Source organism: Hippocampus bargibanti, linkage group LG05 (genome assembly GCF_051943395.1).
Source record: "Hippocampus bargibanti isolate YZ-2025 linkage group LG05, ASM5194339v1, whole genome shotgun sequence".
Classification (NCBI taxonomy): domain Eukaryota; kingdom Metazoa; phylum Chordata; class Actinopteri; order Syngnathiformes; family Syngnathidae; genus Hippocampus; species Hippocampus bargibanti.
The window spans coordinates 31016695-31037745 of NC_142738.1; the positions used below are offsets into that span (position 1 = coordinate 31016695).

Sequence of the window (21051 nt, forward strand, 5' to 3'; positions counted from 1 at the left end):
GACTTTCCCGAGCGTTATAAGGTCGTGCATTTGCCTATCATTTTCCAAAATAGACGCACAGAACCTCAGCCACAGAATCAAGATTCAAAAGAAACTAACAAAATTTATGACACTACAAAATGTAAACGTACATTATACCGTGACTGTAAAGGGTCCTTGAGAGTTTTGAAAGGCGCTTAGAAATCAATGTATCATTATTAAAAGCATCGCGGAAAGAGGAGTTCACGTGGCTTGTAGCAAGGGAGCATTTGTGGTACGTACATCCTTAATTAAAAAAAATCCTTAAAGGACAACCGACATCACTTTTTTGTTTCCTAACTGGCATCAGAAAACCGTTTTATAGCATCTAAAATACCCAAAACACGCATTATGATATTTTTATTCAAATGCAAAACACCAATAAAATGACTTAAAGTGTAAAGGAGATTCTTGTCTGACATCGTCTTGTCAGTCTATTACCATAGCAAATAAGAAGGGGCTCAGAGCTGACCCCTGGTGGAGTCCCACCTCCACCTTGAATTCGTCCGTCACACCGACCGCACACCTCACAACTGTCTTACAGTCATGATACATGTCTTGCACTGCTCTGACATACTTTTCTGTCACTCCAGACTTCCTCATGCAATACCACAGCTCTTCTCTGGACACCCTGTTGTACGCTTTCTCCAGATCTACAAAGACACAATGCAATTCCTTCTGACCTTCTCTGTACTTCTCTATCAGCATTCTTAAAGCCAACACTGCATCTGTCGTACTCTTTTTTGGCATGAAGCCATACTGCTGCTCACAAATGTTCACTTCTGCTCTTAGTCTAGCTTCAACAACTCTTTCCCATAGTTTCATTGTATGGCTCATCAACTTTATTCCTCTGTAGTGATTACAACTCTGCACATCTCCCTTGGTCTTAAAAATGGGCACCAGTTCACTTCGTCTCCATTATTTAGGCATCTGCTCACCATCGAAGATCTTGTTGAACAACCCAGTCAAGAACACCATTGCCACCTCTCCTAGACACTTCCATACCTCGATTGGTAAATCATCAGGCCCGAGTCCCTTTCCACCATTCATCCTCTTCAGCGCCCTCCTCACTTCATTCTTGCTAATGCTTGCTACGTCTTGGTCCACAACAGTCACGTCTTCTACTCTTTGTTCCTTCTCATTTTCCTCATTCATCACTTCTTCAAAGTCCTCTTACCATCTTTCCTACACACTACTGGCACGTGTTAATACATTGCTATCTCTATCCTTTATCACCCTAACCTGCTGCAGGTATACCATCTTTGTCTCTCTGTCTCGCCAGCCTGTAAAGATCAGTCTCGCCTTCCTTGCTGTCCAGCCTAGCATACAAGACATCATAGGCCACTTGTTTGGCCTTTGCCTACTCACTTCCGTCCTCTCAGTGTCCCACTTCTTCTTTGCTAACCTCTTTCTCTGTATACACTCCTGCACCTCCCCATCTGGAAGGACCTCTTACCCACCCAGTGATTGTCTTAACTCCTTCCTAAAAGTTGTGCAACACTTTCGTTTTTCAACTTCCACCATTTTGTCCTCACTTCAGCCTTTGGTTTCTTCATCTTCCTCACTACCAGTGTCATCCTACATGCCACCAACCCATGCTGTTTAGCTACACTCTCACCAACCACTACTTTGCGTCAAAGTCAAAAGTCAAAATCAGCTTTATTGTCAAATATGCTAATATGCATGACATACAGCACAGATGAAATTACTGTCCTCTCGGACCCAGCATGCAAGGCACTTAGAATGACTTTAACAAACATAATAAACATGAAAATGCCAATTTGCCGGGAGAGATGGCGCTGTTGATGCAAGATGTAGTCTACCTGTGTACTCCAGCCTCCAATCTTATAGGTCACCCTATGTTCCTGTCTATTCTGAAAGAAAGTATTCACAATAGCCATTTGCATCCTCTTAGCAAAGTCAACCACGATCTGTCCTTCAGCGTTCCTCATCTGGAGTCCAAAGCTGCCCATCCCCTCCTCATCATCTTTGTTTCCTGCGCCAACATGTCCATTGAAGTCTCCACCAATTACAACCCTCTCACTTCTCTGGATGTTCTGTATGACTTCATCAAAGTCCAACCAAAATTTCTCCTTCTCCGCCAGCTCACATCCTACTTGTGGGGCATACCCACAAACAACATTGAACATCACACCTTCAATTTCTAGCTTCAGATTCATCATTCTATCTGATACTCTTTTTACTTCTAAGACATTCCTAACAAGCTCCTCTTTTAAGATAACCCCAACTCCATTTCTCTTTCTGTCTTCACCAAGATACAACAACTTAAACCCTGACCCTAAGCTTCTATCCTTGCTCCCTTTCCACCTGGTCTCCTGGACACGTAGTATGTCTACCGTCCTTCTCTGCATCATATCAACCAGGTCTCTACCTTTTCCTGTCCTTGTTCCTACATTCAAAGTTCCTACTCTTTGTGTTCCATTTCTCTCTTTTCACGATTGTATTGGACTACCATTGAGTATCTGTTGAGACCAAGTTTTCTATCGTGCAGGATACAGGCCTCGAATGTAAATCAACCTCTTCCATGTTTTAGCATAATAAACATTGTTGGAGAAAGAAATCATCATAATTATCGCTGAAATAGCTTGAAAATGGTCAACAGAAATTTGCCAAATTTCATACTGTAAAAAAGTCACACAGTAAAAGTCAATTCTAAGTAAAAGTAATTTACCTGAATGATGATGGTTGGTAGGCAGGTCTGGTAGAAACCTTCATGGTCTGAATCTGGCTCTTGGTCCCTTTGCCAGTCTTGCACCTCCACCTGCAGAGCTTTTTGCATCCATTCAGACATACTCTTCTACAGTCAAAAGAACAACCAGAAACATATGAGAGGCTCCGATCGTAGATTTTATTGAAAAAGGAAGGTGTCTGCTATATATACACACAAGTGAATATTTTAATGTTGGTATTTCATTTGATTGATAAGACAATTGATTTTGTGAACGTGTTTCATCTACTCACCTGAACGCTTGTAACATATTTGTTTTGAAGTTGCGCTAATCCTTCAGAAGAAATCAGAGGTTCAAGCGGTTCACCTTTCATTTCATAGAGCAGGTCTGGATGCCCCATCATTTCAGAGCTGCCAAAGCAAAGAGTTTGTCAAAGCTAGAGTTTTCAGCATATCCTCCAGTGGGTTAAACTAAGGGCATTTTCAAATTTCAAAACACAAAATCTCAAATTTTAGGTCAATGGGAGCAGGAGAAGATGCTACAGAGGTCAACTGACTTGTATGTCCGCCTCACAGTACAGAGGTTTATATGGAGAAATGTACATTTCACAGCAGTATATCCTGTATATATACAGTGATACCCTGGCTTATGAATTTAATTGGTTACCAGACAGAGTGTGTAAGGCGAAAAGTGTCTATCCCAAAAAATAATTTCCCACAGGAAACAATTAAAATGAGAATAATCCGTTCCCAGGTACCCATAAAACATAATTTTCTACTTCCTAATTTTCTAAGCCTTAAAAGTACACATAATATACATTATTTTATGTATAATAAATGTGCTATGGTATTATAATTAAATAAATAAATTGTACTGCATAATAACGTCATTTTATTTACCTTTGTGATGGTCGTTGACGCCTTGATGGAATGGAGTGGCCGGTTTCATCAGCATTAAAAAACTTGATTAGGATCGTAGCCTTTTTTAAGTTAAAAAAAAAGCTAAAGTGGATGGCAAAACTCTATAATTTTCTGGTTTATATTGAACCCATGAACTTAAACTAAAGATGAAAATCAGAAAACATACACAACATAGTTGTTTGCTTGGAACATAGGTTGGCCTAAGTCATTGTCAGAGCGATCATGTCGTTTATACAGACAAACAGATAGATATTGTATGTAATACACGGTCTGTGGAAATGATTGAACCTCACCTGTTATAGACATGTAGTACCCAGTTCAGCACAGCAAAAATATCACCACTCTCCATGTCCCAATTGCTAACCTACACAACAAAAAATACTGTATTAGGACAGTATTTTGTTTATTGCGACAGTAATCGGGAAACAATTACCGTAATTGCTGTCAATTGGGTCAACTGAGGAAATAGCTTACCTGTGTCAAATGAGCATGTAAACAGTGGTGACTCGTTCTAAGGTAGGCTCTGGTTAGGTAGTAATGTGGTGGAACACAGGGCTCCAACAAGTGGCGTACTGTGGCCAGATCAGCCATGAGTGCATGCTGCAGGTTCGAGAGGTGCTTGGCTAAACCCTGGCCCTGTAAGTGAAGGAAAAAAACACCTCGAAATCGAGCAGTCACCGCCTCCTCGAGTACCTAAAAAGGATGAAATCCAAAGATTAATTCATCTACGTCTGTGTAAACTCGCAGTCGTACAGGAGTGGTCCATCGATGAAAAGGTTTCTTCAGCCGTCATCTGTACTTCTTTGAAGGTGTCGGATGTTTCGCTTCTTATCCAAGATGCTTCACTAAACTGACATGGTGGTGCGAGGTTCAATTTGGATCGTTCGTACAACAGCCTGCTGAGGCAACATAGGAGGAGCAATGCTGATAAGGTGATTGATGTTTTGTTTTTATACACATCCGTAAACATCATGTGTTATTTCATGTTTAGTTTAGTCTATATGGATGTATGTAGCTTAGTTAACAAGTGACAAGTATCAAATTTCAGTCTAATCTTCTCCCAACACTTGTCCGTAGCTGATTGGACAACAGATCGCGGCTGTGTGAGTTAAACTAGGTTGAAGGGGCGGGCTTTGTGCTCTTGGCTTTCCCGCTCTAACGAGAAATGTGCTTCTATTGTTTTACTAGAATAAAGTAGTCTTTTCTGTTCACCATAAAACTCCGTTGAACTCCGAACCAGAAGAGAAACAGGAATTAGATTCCAACAGTGATACCTGAGCAAATGGGGCAATCAGGCCAGTCGTTAATCAGGACAATAGGTAGAGTCGCAGGGAGTAGTCCTCTCAGGGCAGGGACCTGAGAGCAGGGACCTATCATAGCAGTCTGGCACCGCCATGTCTGGACAGTAGGGAGATATATATATATATATATATATATATATATATATATATATATATATATATATATATATATATATATATATATATATATATATATATATATATATATACAGTAAAGTCTCGTTATATCGATATCGGATATATCGATAGTCCCGGTTATATCGATACTATTTCTATGCACGCACGGAGAAAATTACATGCAAACAGGGTCGGATATATCGATAGTCCCGGTTATATCGATATTTTTTCTGACTCCCTTGAATATCGATATAACGAGACTTTACTGTATATATATAGGCCCGATACTACCAGTAAGACTTTAGTTGGCTGAAGAAGCCTCTTGGATAAGAAGCGAAACGTCCGACACCTTCAAAGAAGTACAGATGATGACTGAAGAAACCTTTTCATCGAAGTATCATATGAGGAAATTTGTAACACCATCATAGGGTCTTGTCATGACCAAAAGCGACTCCGTTTTCGAATTTCACCTGTCCAAACTTAAAAAGAGGTGAGTCATTTTCTCGAGACGTGAAGTGGCAAAATGGCCAATCCACGAGATGCATAGAAACTGGTAGATTTGGATGTTTATTTCAATTTTCATGAACGTAAGATTCTATCATATTGTTGTAAAAAAAAACAAAAATAAGAGCAGAAACACCTTGAAAAAACATGCTCTCCAGTGACGAGGTCGTCCAGGCGGTAAGGGCCTCGCATTGCACTCAGCTTGTTCCTCAAGCAGAGTTCTGTCAATAGCCTCTTCGCGCTCTATAATCCTTACGGTCGATACAAATGATGTGGGGTTATGGCGAACCACAGCCAAGGCATTGCTCACGACCTCCCACAGCTCCTTTCCTGCAGTGAATGGAAGTGAAAATGTATCGTGGTGAAAGCAAATGGCATAATGTTTAAAGGGCAACCGATGCCTCCGGATAAGTTGTGTCCATAATTTGTAAAATCACTTCAAATGACTTCTACTTTACAAATATTCTAGGGCATATAGCTATATTTTACGTTTTAAGACTCGCGCTGAATATTCAGACAATCTCTTTTCATCAATGGACGCTACGGCTCCGTGTTTGCTTTAAACATTTAGCTTGTAGCAGATGTGCACATTCCACCATGACGTCTCTGATCCACAGGTGAAAATGATGCTTTGATCCTCTCCTCTTACATCTAGAACTGCTTCATGCAACAAAGAGGGTGCAGAAAGTGCTTACAATTGAATGACGGTCTGTGTCTTTTGTGTTGTGTCACACAATTTGTTATTTCATTTTTTTACGCCACGACAGTAGCTGCCATTACATCAGCTCCTGTATTTGTTTTTCTCCTTCTTCCTTTCCTTTCCTCTTCCTTTCATAACTCTGCTGCTGTGAAATGTACATTTCTCCATTGCGAGACTAATAACGGCTAATCCAATCATTTAGATCATAGCTTGTGGGAAGTGTTTAGCACGCTGGCTTCACAGTGCAGAGGTCGTGAGTTCAAGACCCTGTCCGGCCTCCCTGTGTGGAGTTTGCATGTTCTCACCAGACCCGTGTGGGTTTTCTCCGGGTCCTCCGGTTTCCTCCCACATCCCAAAAACATGCATGGCAGGCAGATTGACCACTCCAAATTGTCCCGAGGTGTGAGTGTGACAGTGACTGTTGTACATCTTTGTGTGCCCTGCGGTTGGCTGGCAACCAATTCAGGGTGTCCCCCGCCTCGTGCCCGAATAGGGCTGAGATAGGTTCCAGCACCCCCCGCGACCCTAATGAGGAATAAGCAGTACAGAAAATGGATGGATGGATGGACAATAAAGCTGCCTTTGATTTTGATAGCTTGACATGCTACCTTTTGTTATTTGGACGAGGAACTTGATGTGTGGTCACTAAACTAGGTTTAGTATGGTCAACGGAAACACCAACAAAAAAAGAAATAAAGAACCTGTGGCTTCAGCTTGTATATGTTAGTTTGTTGAGGTCGCCTCACCCAGAATCTCTCCCAGCCTCCTAACACCAGAGAAGTATTTAGACACCAGCTGTTGGTCGTCAGCGTTGAGATCATTTCCTGGCATCCCAGCAGCCCCTTTAAGCTGCCAGAAGATGTCATCCTGCCATTGCTCAAGTTTCATCAGGTAGGCATGGGCTTCCAGGAGTTTTCTTGACTCCACCAAATGCTCAGTTTGCAAAACCATGCTCCCAACTGCACTGAAAAAAAAAGTACTTCACTCTCGGTTGCATATGATTAAATTGTGGTCAAGTATGCCATTTTCTAGTCTTTTCCTCATGCATGCATTTGTAAGAAATAAGTAACTATAATTGATCCAAAAAGATGTATTTTACTGTGTACAGAAGGAAAAGGCACGTGGGATGTGGAATTTACGCATTGAATGATTCAAGATACGAACATCAGCTATCGCTCCATTCATTAAAGGACAACCGACGCCTCCGGACAAGTTGTGTCCATAATTTGTAAAATGGCTTCAAATGACTTCTACTGAGCGTATTTTACAAAGATTCCACCACATATAGCTATATTTTACGTTTTAAGACTCGCACTGAATATTCCGGAAGTCTAGTTTTTGAGTTGGTGACGAATCCTCACGTCACGTCACTGAAGGAACGCACCTGACCGCAAAAGGACACATTGTAGTAGTCCTTTCATTCACGTCAATGCTTTTTGTGGTACTTTGTTTGGTCTGAAAACTTCGTGTTGATGGCGAAATTAGAAGGAAAACATAAATAACGCAATGGTGAATCCTTGCATCTATTCGATGTCCGCTAACAAAAATTAGAAGAAAATAATCAGCCCGTTTCCACTGACTTTGTCGCCATCTTCTGCCTCTTTTGGGTGCTACATTCCCCCCCGAAATACCTCAAAATGACAGGGAATAAATTCTTTAATCGATTGCAAACATGTATGCTTTCCTCTTCAGAAATATTTGAATCATATTCATAACTGGTTGAGTAACATGAAAGCATCTTTTCCGAATCTGAAGACATTGTTTTGATTCTCCAGCAAGGCAAGACGTCTTGGGGTGACACCACGAACAAGGGGGCGGGACCTTCTGAAACTGGCCACTTCCAGTTTCATTTTGAAGTACTTTTTAGACACTAAGTTATTTTTATTGGTGTTTTGCATTTGACTAAAAATATCATTGGGTATTTTAGATGCTATAAAACGTTTTTCTGATGTCAGTTAGGAAACAAAAAAGTGACGTCGGTTGTCCTTTAAGAGTTCAAGATGGCAGACAACGCACCGTTGTTTGCAGTGACGCTCCAGTATTTCTGCTGTTTTTACTACTGACAATGCTTGTTGTCTTCACAACTGAGTCTCGATTTCTCAAAGATTCGACCGCGTTTTGTGTGAACATTTTCACCGGTCACTTAAAGCTGCGCTACAGGCCGTGCTATTGGATGGTAACTGGGTCGACCATGTTCCGTGGGTCCTGCTCGGGTTACGTTCGGCCTGAAAGAAGACCTTAACGCCACTCCGGCAGGGTTAGTGCTCGGTCAGCAACTCTGCGTTCCCGGTGAATTTCTGCCTGAAGCTTCAGGTGCACCTTCTTTCCCCTTTTTGCCAGGAGAGCCCCAAACTCCAGTGCCGGTTCACCATTGTGACCCCTAAGGTGTTTGTAACGTCTGCACATAGGTCAGCCTGGTTTGTCTTTGTGCGTCACGATCCCCACCTCCCGCCACCACGTATGATGGCCCGTTTAGAGTACTCAAATATGGTGAAAAGAGTTTTGTGCTCAATATGGGTGGTCGAAGGGAGTGCGTTTCATTAGACAGGCTCAAACCAGCTCATTTGGTTGCGGGTGAGGACATTTCACCAGCCCAGGTCCCACGCCGTGGACACCCTCCGAAACCTACAGCCTCACTTCAGCATGCAATGGCTGAGTGTCGTTCTCCCACTCGGGTCTCACTGAGGTCGCCTGCCCGACTAAGTTCACCTGTGCTATCGAAAGAAGGACTGCGCAGTCGTGGCAGGCTGGTGAAGCCCCCTGCAAAGTTTTCACCTTGACTTTCCTTCTGGGTGTTCTGGGGGAGGTGGCAGGCACTAGGACCATGCATCTCACCCAGCAAGCAGCATAGAAAGTCAATAAACGGATTAAAAAAAAACAATTTTACTTAGAAATATTAATGCTCACTTTGCCTAAAATGTTTTTAGGTGGATGGATACACACTGTAATTTTGGCTTTTGTCCATAGTCTCAAAGTGTAGTGTGTTTCACATCTTGGTTTATGTTGATAAATTGAAGGTTAGAAATTCGAATTACAGTAACATTAAAAGGACAACCGACGCCTCCGGACAAGTTGTGTCCATAATTTGTAAAATGGCTTAAAATGACTTCTACCCAGCGTATTTTACAAAGATTCCACCGCATACAGCTATATTTTACATTTTAAGACTGGCGCTGAATATTCCGGAAGTCTTGTTTTTGAGTTGGTGACGAGACCTGATGAGATTCTCGAGCAAGGCAAGACGTCTTAGCGTGACATCATGAACAAGGGGGCGGGACCTTCTGAAACTGGCCACTTCCGGTTTCAAATTTAAGTACTTTTTAGACACTTTAAGTCATTTTTATTGGTGTTTTGCATTTGACTAAAAATATGAGCCTGTGTGTTTTGGGGTATTTTAGATGCTATAAAACGTTTTTCTGATGTCAGTTAGGAAACAAAAAAAGTGGTGTCGGTTGTCCTTTAATATTAATACAAAATGGTTATCAATGTGTTGTGCCTAAGAGCCTTTTACAAAAAAAAAACATCTCACCAGAGTAAAGTCTTGGCAAGTAACTGACAGCGGTGAAGAGCTGACGGTGGTTGACTGACAGTTCTCTCAGCCTCTCCAAAGATTTGATTTCATCTTGATTTCTGTTGAAATCCGCTTCAACTTTCTTTAAAGTCTGAGATTGCTTGTCCAATTCAACCTGTGCCTCTCGGAGATGTTCCATACCCCAGTCCACTTCTTCCAAATACGAATGGACCATCAACTGTAGGAATAATTATTGGTCAATGGAGACATAAAAAAAAGACACTTAAAAGACAACCGACACCCCCGGACAAGTTGCATCTATAATTTGTAAAATCACTTCAAATGACTTCTACTGCGCGTATTTTACAAAGATTCCACCGCATGTAGCGTTTTCGAGTTGATGACGATGCCCGAAGTGGAGGGAACGCCCCTGACCGAGAAAGCGACACACAATGCATTTTGGGTACTTTATTTCGTCTGAAAACACAGTGTTGAATGGTGAAAAAAAAGCAGATGGTGAATCGTTGTGGGTCGCAGCCAATTGCAGTAACACACATCAAGAAGGTCGATGAAAAGGTTTCTTCAGTCGTCATCTGTACTTCTTTGAAGGTGTTTTTGCTTCTTATCCAAGATTCAGCGAACTAAAGTCTTACTGGTAGTTTCGGCCCTATATATGTATATCTATATCCCTACTGTCCAGACATGTCGCTGAAGAAGCATCTTGGATAAGAAGTGAAATGTCCGACGCCTTCAAAGTATAAGTATAAGTAATTATTCAAAATATTGTAAGAATGAAAATTGTAAAAAGCAATACATTGGGGAGACTAAACAGATTCTCAAAAAAAAAAGATTATCAACATCGTCGGGACTAGTGGACCTCAATCGGCAGTACATTTGCACCTAAAAGCTAGCAACCACTCATTTGACGACAATTAAGTTAAAATCTTAGCGAAAGAAAATAGATGATTTGAAAGGGGAGTAAAAGGGGAGTAAAAGAAGCTATTTTCATAAAACAGCTTCACTAAACCGATATGGTGGTGGGAGGTTCCATTTGGATCGTTCGTACAACAGACTGCTTAGGCAACATAGGATTAGTAATGCTGATGAGGTGATACCGGAGCAAGTGGGGCAATCAAGCCAGTCGTTAGTCAGACAATAAGAGCAATCAGTGGAGCCTCAGGGAGTAGTCCTCTGCTCCCCCCTACCTGAGAGCAGGGACCTATCACAGCAGTGTCTGGCAACGCCATGTCTGGACAATAGGGAAGAAACATCTTCCCAAGAAATTATTTCTTATCCAAGAAACATCTTGGATAATAATAATACATTTTATTTCAAGTGCCTTTCAAAACACCCAGGGGCACTTTACAATAAAAACAATAAAATAAAGCACATAACAATAAAACCATAAGTAAAATGATACATAATAAAATAGCAGATAGAACTATACATTGAAAGCAATTTTAAACAGGTGGGTTTTGAGGTGAGCCTTGAAAATAGGGAGGGAGTCAATATTACGGATGTTGGGTGGAAGAGAATTCCAGAGTTTGGGAGCAGAGCGGCTGAAAGCTCTGCATCCCATCGTGGTGAGACGGGCAGAGGGCACATAGAGGTGAAGGGAGGATGAGGATCTGAGGGACCGAGAGTGAACGGAGATTTGAAGCAGGTCAGAAAGATAGGGAGGGGCAAGGTTATGGATGGCTTTGAATGTAAACAGAAGTATTTTGAATTCAATACGATGTTTAACAGGTAGCCAGTGGAGTTGCTGGAGGACAGGGGTGATGTGGTGAAAGGAGGGGAGAGGGTTCTAGTGATGATCCGGGCTGAAGAATTTTGCACGAGTTGGAGTTTATGGAGAAATTTCTGATTGATACCGAAGAGAAGTGTGTTGCAATAATCGATGCGGGAGGTGACGAGACTGTGGATAAGGATAGCAGTGGTGTGAGGGGTGAGCGAGGGACGGAGACGGTTAATATTACGGAGGTGAAAATAAGCAGACCGAGTTATGTTGTTTATATGGGAGTGAAAAGATAGTGAGCTATCGAGGATGACACCCAGACTCTTGACCTGAGGGGAGGGGGACACGGTTGAACTGTCAACGGTGAGAGAGAAGCTGTTAGTTTTGTGGAGGGTGGATTTGGTACCGACAAGGAGAAGTTCGGTTTTTTCACTGTTCAGCTTGAGAAAGTTATGGGACAGCCAGGATTTAATTTCTGAGAGGCAAAGTGAGAGGGATGAAGGTGGAAGAGAGGCGTCGGGTTTGCAGGAGAGGTAGAGTTGGGTGTCATCCGCGAAGCAGTGAAAGTGAATGCCAAACTTACGGAAAATATTGCCAAGAGGAAGTAGGTAGATAATAAAGAGAAGTGGCCCCAGGACAGACCCTTGAGGCACACCATGGGACACAGGAGAGGACCGTGAGGTGAACGAGTTGATTTGGATGAATTGTGAGCGATCAGAGAGATAGGAATGAAACCAGCGGAGTGGGGTGTGGGTGGTGCCTAGGGTGGAAAGTCTGTCGAGAAGGATAGGGTGGGAAATGGTGTCAAAAGCTGAGGTCAGGTCGAGAAGGATGAGGATGGAGAGTGAACCGGCATCGGCTGCCATAAAAAGATCATTCGTGATTTTTATGAGAGCCGATTCAGTACTGTGGCGGGGGCGGAAACCAGACTGGAATTGTTCATAAAGGTTATTGTGAGTGAGGTGTGAGTGAAGCTGGGACACAACTGTCTTTTCAAGGATTTTGGCGATGAATGGAAGGTGGGAAATTGGACGTTATTGAAAGTTATTGAAATCGTTTGGATCTGAGCCAGGTTTTTTCAGGATTGGAGTGACAGCTGCGGTTTTGAGTGGGATAGGAACAATTCCAGTTGATAATGAGGAGTGAATAATGGTAGAAATAAATGGGAGAAGAGAGGGTAGGCAGGACTTGATAAGGATAGTAGGGAGGGGGTCCAGTTGACAGGAGGAGTTCTTGGATTTGGTGATAATGTCTGAGATTATAGAGGAATGGGGGAGTTCAAAGGCAGAAAGTCGTTTGGAAGGAGTAGAAAGGCTGGGAGAGGGGGGGGGCAGAGGACCAGAGGTGCTGATGGATTTTGTTGATTTTTCACTAAAACCATAAGCAGAGTGTTGCATGTCTCAGAGGAATAGAAGTGTGAGGGGAGAGAGATAGGAGGTTGTGTGATTTTGTGATAGAGGGAAAAGAGGATCCGTGAGTTTCCAGGATTAGAGTCAATGAGTCCAGAGTAATATTGCGATTTTGCACGGGTGATAGAGTCCTTGTAATGGGTAAGGTGAGTTGCGTACATGTCCTTGTGAGTAGTGAGCCCAGACTTCCTGTAAAGTCTTTCAAGTTGGCGAGATAAGAAGCGAAACATCCGACACCTTCAAAGAAGTACAGATGACGGCTGAAGAAACCTTTTCATCGACCTTCTTTACGCGTGTTACAGAGCTTACACGGACACATAAAGAAGGTGTAAGTTTACACAAATTCCCAGCGGACAAATCAGCCAATTTCCAACGGAGCATGTGCGCCATCATTTTTTATTTTTATTATTATTTTTTTTCCCAAGGTGGCGCCTGAGTAAGCAGCCATCAGCAAGTGCTCTCATGAGCCTTGCTTTTTTGTTGTTTTTGTCTTGTTATTGTGTTTATTTTTGTCACTTAATGTTGTTGTGCATCACATGGAATGGATACAGATTGTTTTTTAGCATTTTTGGCCACAACAATCATCAAGGAGGAGACTGCGCTCAGCGGTTGCGCCTTTCGGCAGCATGGATATGCCAATACTGTTTTTGAATGGGAGGAATCTCAGAGCCATTTGACTGTCATCGCTGGACACCAAAGGGGCCATTGTGCTTTTTTTGCGCCTGTAATGGGCAGCATCTTCACAGCCCCGCTTTGTTCAGCGGAAAGGTCGGTGCTGTTGGACAGTCTGTGGCGCGATGGGTGCATGGCTTGAGGAGCCCGCGATAAAAAGAAAGCAGCGTCAGCGCAGAGCGCCGATGCGTATGTGGAACTGTCGCGGCTTGGAATTGAAGCGGATTTATGTGGGACAGGAGATGTGAGAAAATGTCTTTTCGTCAATGGATGCTACAGCTGCGTGTTTGCTTTCAACATTTAGCTTGTAGTAGATGTACAAATTCCACCATGACGTCTCTGATCCACAGGTGAAAATGATGCTTTGATCCTCTCTTTCATCTAGAACTGCTTCATGTCATCACAAAGAGCGTACAGCAAGTCCTGAAGAACGAATGACTCTGTGTCTTTGTGTTGTCATATTTGTTATTGTTGTTTTTTTTTGTTTTTCCCAAGATGGCGGCGCGTGAACACGCAGCGGCGCCCCTCTCCGGGCAAATTGGTGTTTTCATGTTTATTATGTTTGTTAAAGTCATTATAAGTGTCTTGCATGCTGGGTCCGAGAGGACAGTAATTTAATCTGTGCTGCATGTCCACCATATTAGCATATTTGACAATAAAGCTGACTTTGACTTTGATCTTGTGCATTTTCTAGGCGCTACATTGGAATCCAGACGGCTCAAATTGATACGGAAGGACTTTAATCGATGGCAAACCTTTATGCTTTCCTCTTCAGAACTATTTGAATCATATTCATTCCTGGATGAGTAACAAAAAAGCATCTTCTCTGAATCTGAACTCTCTGAAGCCATTGTTGTGATTCTGGAGCAAGGCAGTTTGTGAAGGAGTATCCTGGCGTGACGTCACGAACAAGAGGGCGGGACTTTCTGAATAGTATCTTCATTTCCGAGCTCATTTTGTGGCAGTTTTGGGACACTTTAAGTCATTTTTATTGGTGTTTTTGCATTTGACTAAAAATATACTGTTTTGGGTATTTTAGATGCTATAAAACATTTTTCTGATGTCAGTTAGGAAACCAAAAAAATGGTGTCGCTTGTCTTTTAACTACTGTCCTGTATTTGCATTCTATTGTTATCATTCCATTGCATTCACCTTGAGTCTAGTATTTATGGAGGCAGTTCTCTGACTCTCGCTCTTTCTATACTGGCTCAGTCGTTTCAGATGTTCAGGTTGACAGAAAATGACAGATGCCCACTTCAGTGCAGCTCCCCGGGCCAAAGGCACTGCCCTCTCCGCTTCGGGCCAAACATCAGGCACTGCCATGGTGAAATCTGTACAAAATAATAGAATGGCGATTATATTTCTCCCAGGTGATAATTAGTGTTTTTGTTAGTCACCAATGTAAGCCACTTAAAGGACAACCGACGCCTCCAGACAAGTTGTGTCCCTAATTTGTAAAATGGCTTCAAATGACTTCTACTAAGCGTATTTTACAAAGATTCCACCGCATATAGCTATATTTTACGTTTTAAGACTCGATTGAATATTCCCGAAATCTTGTTTTTGAGTTGGTGACGAGTCCTCACTGAAGGAACGCCCCTGACTGAGAAAGGACACATTGTATCACGTCAATGCATTTTGCGGTACTTTGTTTGGTCTTAAAACTTTGTGTCGATCCGTGTTGATGGCGAAATTAGACGAAAACACATAAATAACCCAACATTTTGAGCCCATAACGTAATGGTGAATCGTTGTATGTTACACCGAGACAACTCTTTGACTTTCGCTGACAAAAATTCCAAGCTGAAAAATGAATCCATTTCCAACGGAGCGCCTGAGCTCCATTTGAAATGGAAATTGACTTTTTCATCAGTCATTTTTCATCAGTTCATCAGTCTTGATCCCTCAAAATGACCCGGAAGACCTTCTTTAATCGATTGCAAACATTTATACTTTCCTCGTCAGAACTATTTGAATCATATTCATAGCTGGATGCGTAACAAGAAAGCATCTTCTCCGAATCTGAAGCCATTGTTTTGATTCTGCAGCAATGCAAGACGTCTTGGTGTGACATCACAAACTGGGGGCGGGACTTTCTGAAAATGCCCAATTCACAGCTCAATTTTTTTTTTCAGATTTTGGACACTTTAAGTCATTTTTATTGGTGTTTCGCATTTGACTAAAAATATACTGCATGTTTTGCGTATTGTAGATGCTATCAAACGTTTCTCTGATGTCAGTTAGGAAACAAAAAAAGTGATGACAGAAGTGACGCAACGGCGCACAGTATGGCACGAAGTCCCGACCATAGTTCTCAGAACTACTTGGACAAAACAATGGTTAAAATATATTAACAAATTAAAATATTTTAACAAAATTCACTCGTCCGTCCATCTTTTGCCGCTTATCCAAGGTTGGGTCACGGGGGCAGCAGCTTCAGTAGGGAAGCCCAGACTTCCCTCTCCCCAACCACTTCTTCTGGCTCATCCTGGCGGATCCCGAGGCGTTCTCAGGCCAGCTGGGAGACATAGTCTCTTCAGCGTGTCCTGGGTCGTCCCCGGGGTCTCCTGCCAGTGGGGCATGCTCGGAACACCTCACCAGGGAGGCGTCCTGGGGCCATCCTAACCAGATGCCCAAGCATCCGGTCCAGATGTCTGAACCATCGTCAGTTTGACAAACTCCTCAGCGACAGCAACATTACCCACAGCCTGCCATACCACACTTTAATGTTAGTCAGCAGCTTCAAAACAAAAGTTCTGTGATGGAATTCTACTGTTCATACAACTCCATAAATGTTCAGTATGTATTGTATGTACAGGTGAACACTTTCTTCATTACACATTTAAAATCACTCTCCTTAGTTTGCAAGGTGTACGCAGGGATTACATTTAGATTTTATATGCGTATGTGTAAGTGGTTTAAAAATTCCCTTTCTTTAAAAGTCTCATTTAATCTTGAAGTGCATTACTATATTTTTCAGTACCAATTAAAGTTTTGTGCCTTTGTACAATCAGTGGGATCAGTTGCAATGCTTATTTGTGAATGTAAATTGCACATTTGTCTAAGGAAATATGAGGTGTTTCATGAAATGTTTTGTAAAAGGATAGTTCATTAAATGTCAATATTTTCCTAATGTTCTTGTGGTTCTTTACACCAAAACAAAGGAGATACATGATATTTTTGCTATTTTTAGCAGAGTATGGTATAATTTTAATGGTCCGGCCCACTTGACATCTCCCTAGGCCGTATGTGGCCCGCGATGCGAAATGAGTTTGACACCCCTGCCCTAAGGTCTCCAAAAAGGATGGGGACTGAACTGCTGCTTGGTGCATATGCACAGACCACAGTCAGAACCCGTCCCCCCACCTGAAGGCGGAGGGAAGCAACCCTTTCGTCTACCGGGGTGAATCCCAACGTACAGGCGGCGAGCCGGGGGGCAATAAGTATGCCGACACCTGCTATTTGCCTCTCACCGTGGGCAACTCCAGAGTGGAAGAGAGTCCAACCCCTTTTGAGAGGGATGGTACCGGAACCCAGGCTGTGTGTGGAGGCAAGCCCAACTATGACCCACGTTTCCTCTTCGGGCTGAGCCTGACCGGGCCCCATGGGTGTAGGCCCGGCCACCAGGCGCTCGCCAACGAGCCCCATCTCCAGGCCTGGCTCCAGAAAGGGGCCCGGTGACCCACGTCCGGGCAAGGTAAAACCAAATCCATTTGTGTTTTTCTTCATATGGGGTCTTCTGAGTCGTACTTTGTCTGGTTCCTCACCCAGGACCTGTTTGCCATGGGTGACCCTACCAGGGGCATAACGCCCAGACAACCTAGCTCCTAGGATCATTGGGACAAACAAACCCCTCCACCACGGTAAGGTGACGACTCATGGAGAGGTGACAACTTATTTTTCAAGAAGTTGAAGTTGGAAATGGGGTGACATTTATGTGTTCAAATGGAACACTCATTCTTCTCTAAACTTATCAGCAACGGTGATTCTCACTCCTTATCTGGAGTTATCCGGACCTCACAAAAACCATTGAAACAGGAATGTGTGTGTGTGTGTGCGTGGTTAATGAGATGAAAAAGTTCATATCACAAAAACTGAAACGATGAGTTAACCAAATTTACACAGGGGTGAGGACTTTGAATGTAGCCATTCAGAAACCTCAGTCCTGCTGTTAATTTCAGTTTCAAGTCCACTTTTTATTGCTTTGTTTTTAAAGAAGTTGAAGTGGAAAATGGGGTGACATTTAGTCTTCAAATGGAACACTAGTTCTTCTCTAAACTTGTGGTCCTCACTCCTTATCAGGAGTTATCTGGACCTCAAAAAAACATTTGAAACAGGAATGTGTGTGTCCGTGCGTGTGTGCGTGTAAGAATGAAAATTGTAAAGAGCAGTACATTGGGGAGACTCAACAAATTCTCAAAAAAAGACTTTATCAACATCGCAGGGATAATATAAGTGGACCTCAATCGGCAGTACATTTGCACCTAAAAGCTAGCAACCACTCAGTTGATGACAATGAGGTTAAAATCTTAGCGAAAGAACATAGATGGTTTGAAAGGGGGGTAAAAGAAGCGATTCTTATAAAACAACAAAATCCTTCATTAAACCGGTCTGGTGGGGTGAGGTTCAATTTGGATCGTTCATACAATAGCCTGCTTAGGCAAAACAGGTTAGGCAACTTTCGTAATGCTGATGAGGGTCGTTATGCTGATGAGGTGATACCGGTGGGAGTGGGGGTAATAGGCCAGTCGTTAGGCAGGAATGTAGGAACAATCAGTGGGGCCACAGGGAGGGGTCCTCTGCCCCCCAACCTGAGAGTAGGGACCTATCATAGCGGTGTCCGGCGCCACCATGTCTGGACATTAGGGATATATAAATGGGGCCGATACGACCAGTCAGACTTTAGTTCGCTGACGAAGCCTCTTGGATAGGAGGCGAAACGTCCGAAACCTTCACTTTTGTACAGATGACGGCTGAAGAAACCTTCTCATCGATGGACCACTCCTGTACGACTGAGAGCTTACACAGACGTATTAACACTTATCTGAAAATTAGTCATTTCAATTCACCGAATAGGCTTGGTTTTGGCTATGGAAGGAAAACCTTCCAACTCATTCCAAGTATAACCGCGAGCAACAAAATTAATCTCATCAATGAACGTGTAAAGCAATTCATGATAGAACTTACTTTCAAGATACCTAGCCAGCACAACAACAGCATTTCCTGACTAGGTGACAACAGGATGCCATTCTGTTAACACACGGTGAAATATCTGAATGCATTTGTGTTGACAAATTCTTTTTTTAAATTCCACTACTGTCACATCATGTCAACAGTTCAGGATCACACGATTCTGGATCTTATCCCAATTACAGTAAAGTCTCGTTATATCGATATTCTCGGGAGTCCGAAAAAATATCGATATAACCGGGACTATCGATATATCCGACCCTGTTTGCATGTAATTTTCTCCGTGCGTGCATAGAAATAGTATCGATATAACCGGGACTATCGATATATCCGATATCGATATAACGAGACTTTACTGTATCTTAATAAGACAACGGAGAATGCAGACATGGGCCGGTCAATCACAGGGCTCTCACACAAATGATTCTTATTCACACTAAGAGGTTTTATAATATACTCAACATCCAAATGAAATCCTGGTTTACAGCGTATGTATATCTGTGGGGAAGGCTGGAGAGAATGAGCATGAGCGCTTTGACAACATTTGAATTCCATACACAAAAAGATGTAGAGTGTCACTGTGTCACGGTACAAACAAATAGCCTGATTGATATGGCAGCAGGATTCACTTCAAGTATGAGAGAGATGACAGTGATTAGGAGGAATTTTCTCAAGCCATGAAACTCACGCGAACTGCAGGAAGCAAACTTCAATCCTTCCAACAACCACTTCCACTTTTTTCCCTTTGAGGATGATTCTGCTTTAAAAGTGAAATCCGAATTGACTATGACTTTTATCTGCTGACTCTTCAAAGGAAAATATTTTTTTACTTTACAACAGTATACGTTTGTCTCGCATTACCTTCTGGTTTGCCATCAACGTTCCTACGATCTTCTGATGACATTGTGATTCCACAAGTCTTCCCAACAGATATGAGGAAAACAAAATAGGCGGATGGAGAAATAGGACTTACCCATTCTACTTTTTCTCTAAACTAGACCAACTCCTCCAGATATTTCCCAACTGAGAGGCAAGCAGGATGCGAGGGCAGCGGGGGGAAGAGAATTATTTAGAATAGTGGTGAGAGGCAGGGAGGGGCAGGGGAAAGGGATCATAGCCTACTGGGAGCTTTTCTGTATTTGGGAGACTGGTGGGCAAGCTGTTGCATAGTATTAAAGGACAACCGACGCCTTCGGACAAGTTGTGTCCATAATTTGTAAAATCGGTTCAAATGACTTCTACTGAGCGTAGTTTACAAAGATTCCGCCGCATATAGCTATATTGGATTGGATTGGATATGCCTTTATTAGTCTCACAGTGGAGAAATTTACATTTCACACACACACACATTCACACACACACACACACACGCACACACACGCACACACACACACACACACACACACACACACACACACACACACACACACACATTTCACATATATTTACCGTTTAAGACTCGCGCTTGTCTTGTTTTTTGAGTTGGTGACAATTCCTGACGTCACGTCACGGAAGGAACGCCCCTGTCCGAGGAAGGACACACAATGCATTTTGCTGTCCTTTGTTTGGTCTGAAAACTTCGTGTTAATCCGTGTTGATGGCGAAATTAGAAGGAAAACATAAATAACGCGATGGTGAATCCTTGTGTGTGGCATCGAGCATCTATTTGATGTTCACTGACAAAAATTGTAAGGAATTAATCAGCCCGTTTCCACTGAGCTTTCCACGGAGCTTTGTTGCTCTCTTCTGCCTCTTTTCGATGCTACATCCCCCCCCCCGCCCCAGATGACACACATTCAGTGCTACATTTCCCCCCTCAAAATGACACGGAATAAAGTCTTTAATCAATTGCAAATATGTATGCTTTCCTCTTCAGAACTATTTGAATCATATTCATAACTGGATGAGTAACAAGAAAGCATCTTCTCCGAATCTGAAGCCATTGTTTTGATTCTCGAGCAAGGTAAAACGTCTTATCGTGACACCACGAACATGGGGGCGTCGTTTTTGGACACTTGAATTCGTTTTGATTGGTGTTTTGCAATTGACTAAAAATATTAGCCTGCTTGTTTTCGGTATTTTAGATGCTATAAAACGTTTTTCTGATGTCAGTTAGGAAAAAAAAATGGTGTCGGTTGTCCTTTAAGGCATGAACAGGAATGGAGGTGTAAGGCAGTCCAATGTTAAAACTAAAAGAATGTCGGTAAGGCAAGGACGGGTCAGGAATGCCATCCAGGAAGTGGTCCAGATTTAGATTTCCTCTTCATCCCATAGCCCCATTGGG

General features: G+C 42.6%; 1 protein-coding gene across 11 annotated transcripts in view; it reads right to left on the reverse strand.

The window, feature by feature from the left end:
* Positions 1 to 20529, reverse strand: part of exoc3l1 (exocyst complex component 3 like 1) — a 41850-nt gene extending 21321 nt beyond the window's left edge. For 4 of the 11 annotated variants that reach the window (XR_016114903.1, XR_016114904.1, XM_088995721.1 and 1 more), the window contains exons 1-9: positions 19629 to 20529; positions 14730 to 14908; positions 9780 to 9999; positions 6997 to 7209; positions 5687 to 5880; positions 4103 to 4321; positions 3922 to 3992; positions 3001 to 3118; positions 2711 to 2836 (exon numbers count right to left, since the gene is read on the reverse strand). Coding sequence is in view for 9 of the 11 variants with exons in the window: in XM_088995721.1 (XP_088851847.1) it covers positions 2711 to 2836; positions 3001 to 3118; positions 3922 to 3992; positions 4103 to 4321; positions 5687 to 5880; positions 6997 to 7209; positions 9780 to 9999; positions 14730 to 14908; positions 19629 to 19671 (1383 nt within the window). In the remaining 2 variants the exon portion in view is untranslated. Of the gene's footprint in view, positions 1 to 2710; positions 2837 to 3000; positions 3119 to 3921; positions 3993 to 4102; positions 4322 to 5686; positions 5881 to 6996; positions 7215 to 9779; positions 10000 to 14729; positions 14909 to 18764; positions 18828 to 19628 lie in introns of those variants that run through there. The other 7 variants (XM_088995715.1, XM_088995714.1, XM_088995719.1 and 4 more) reach the window with 7 other exon arrangements.
* Positions 20530 to 21051: the final 522 nt, after the last annotated feature.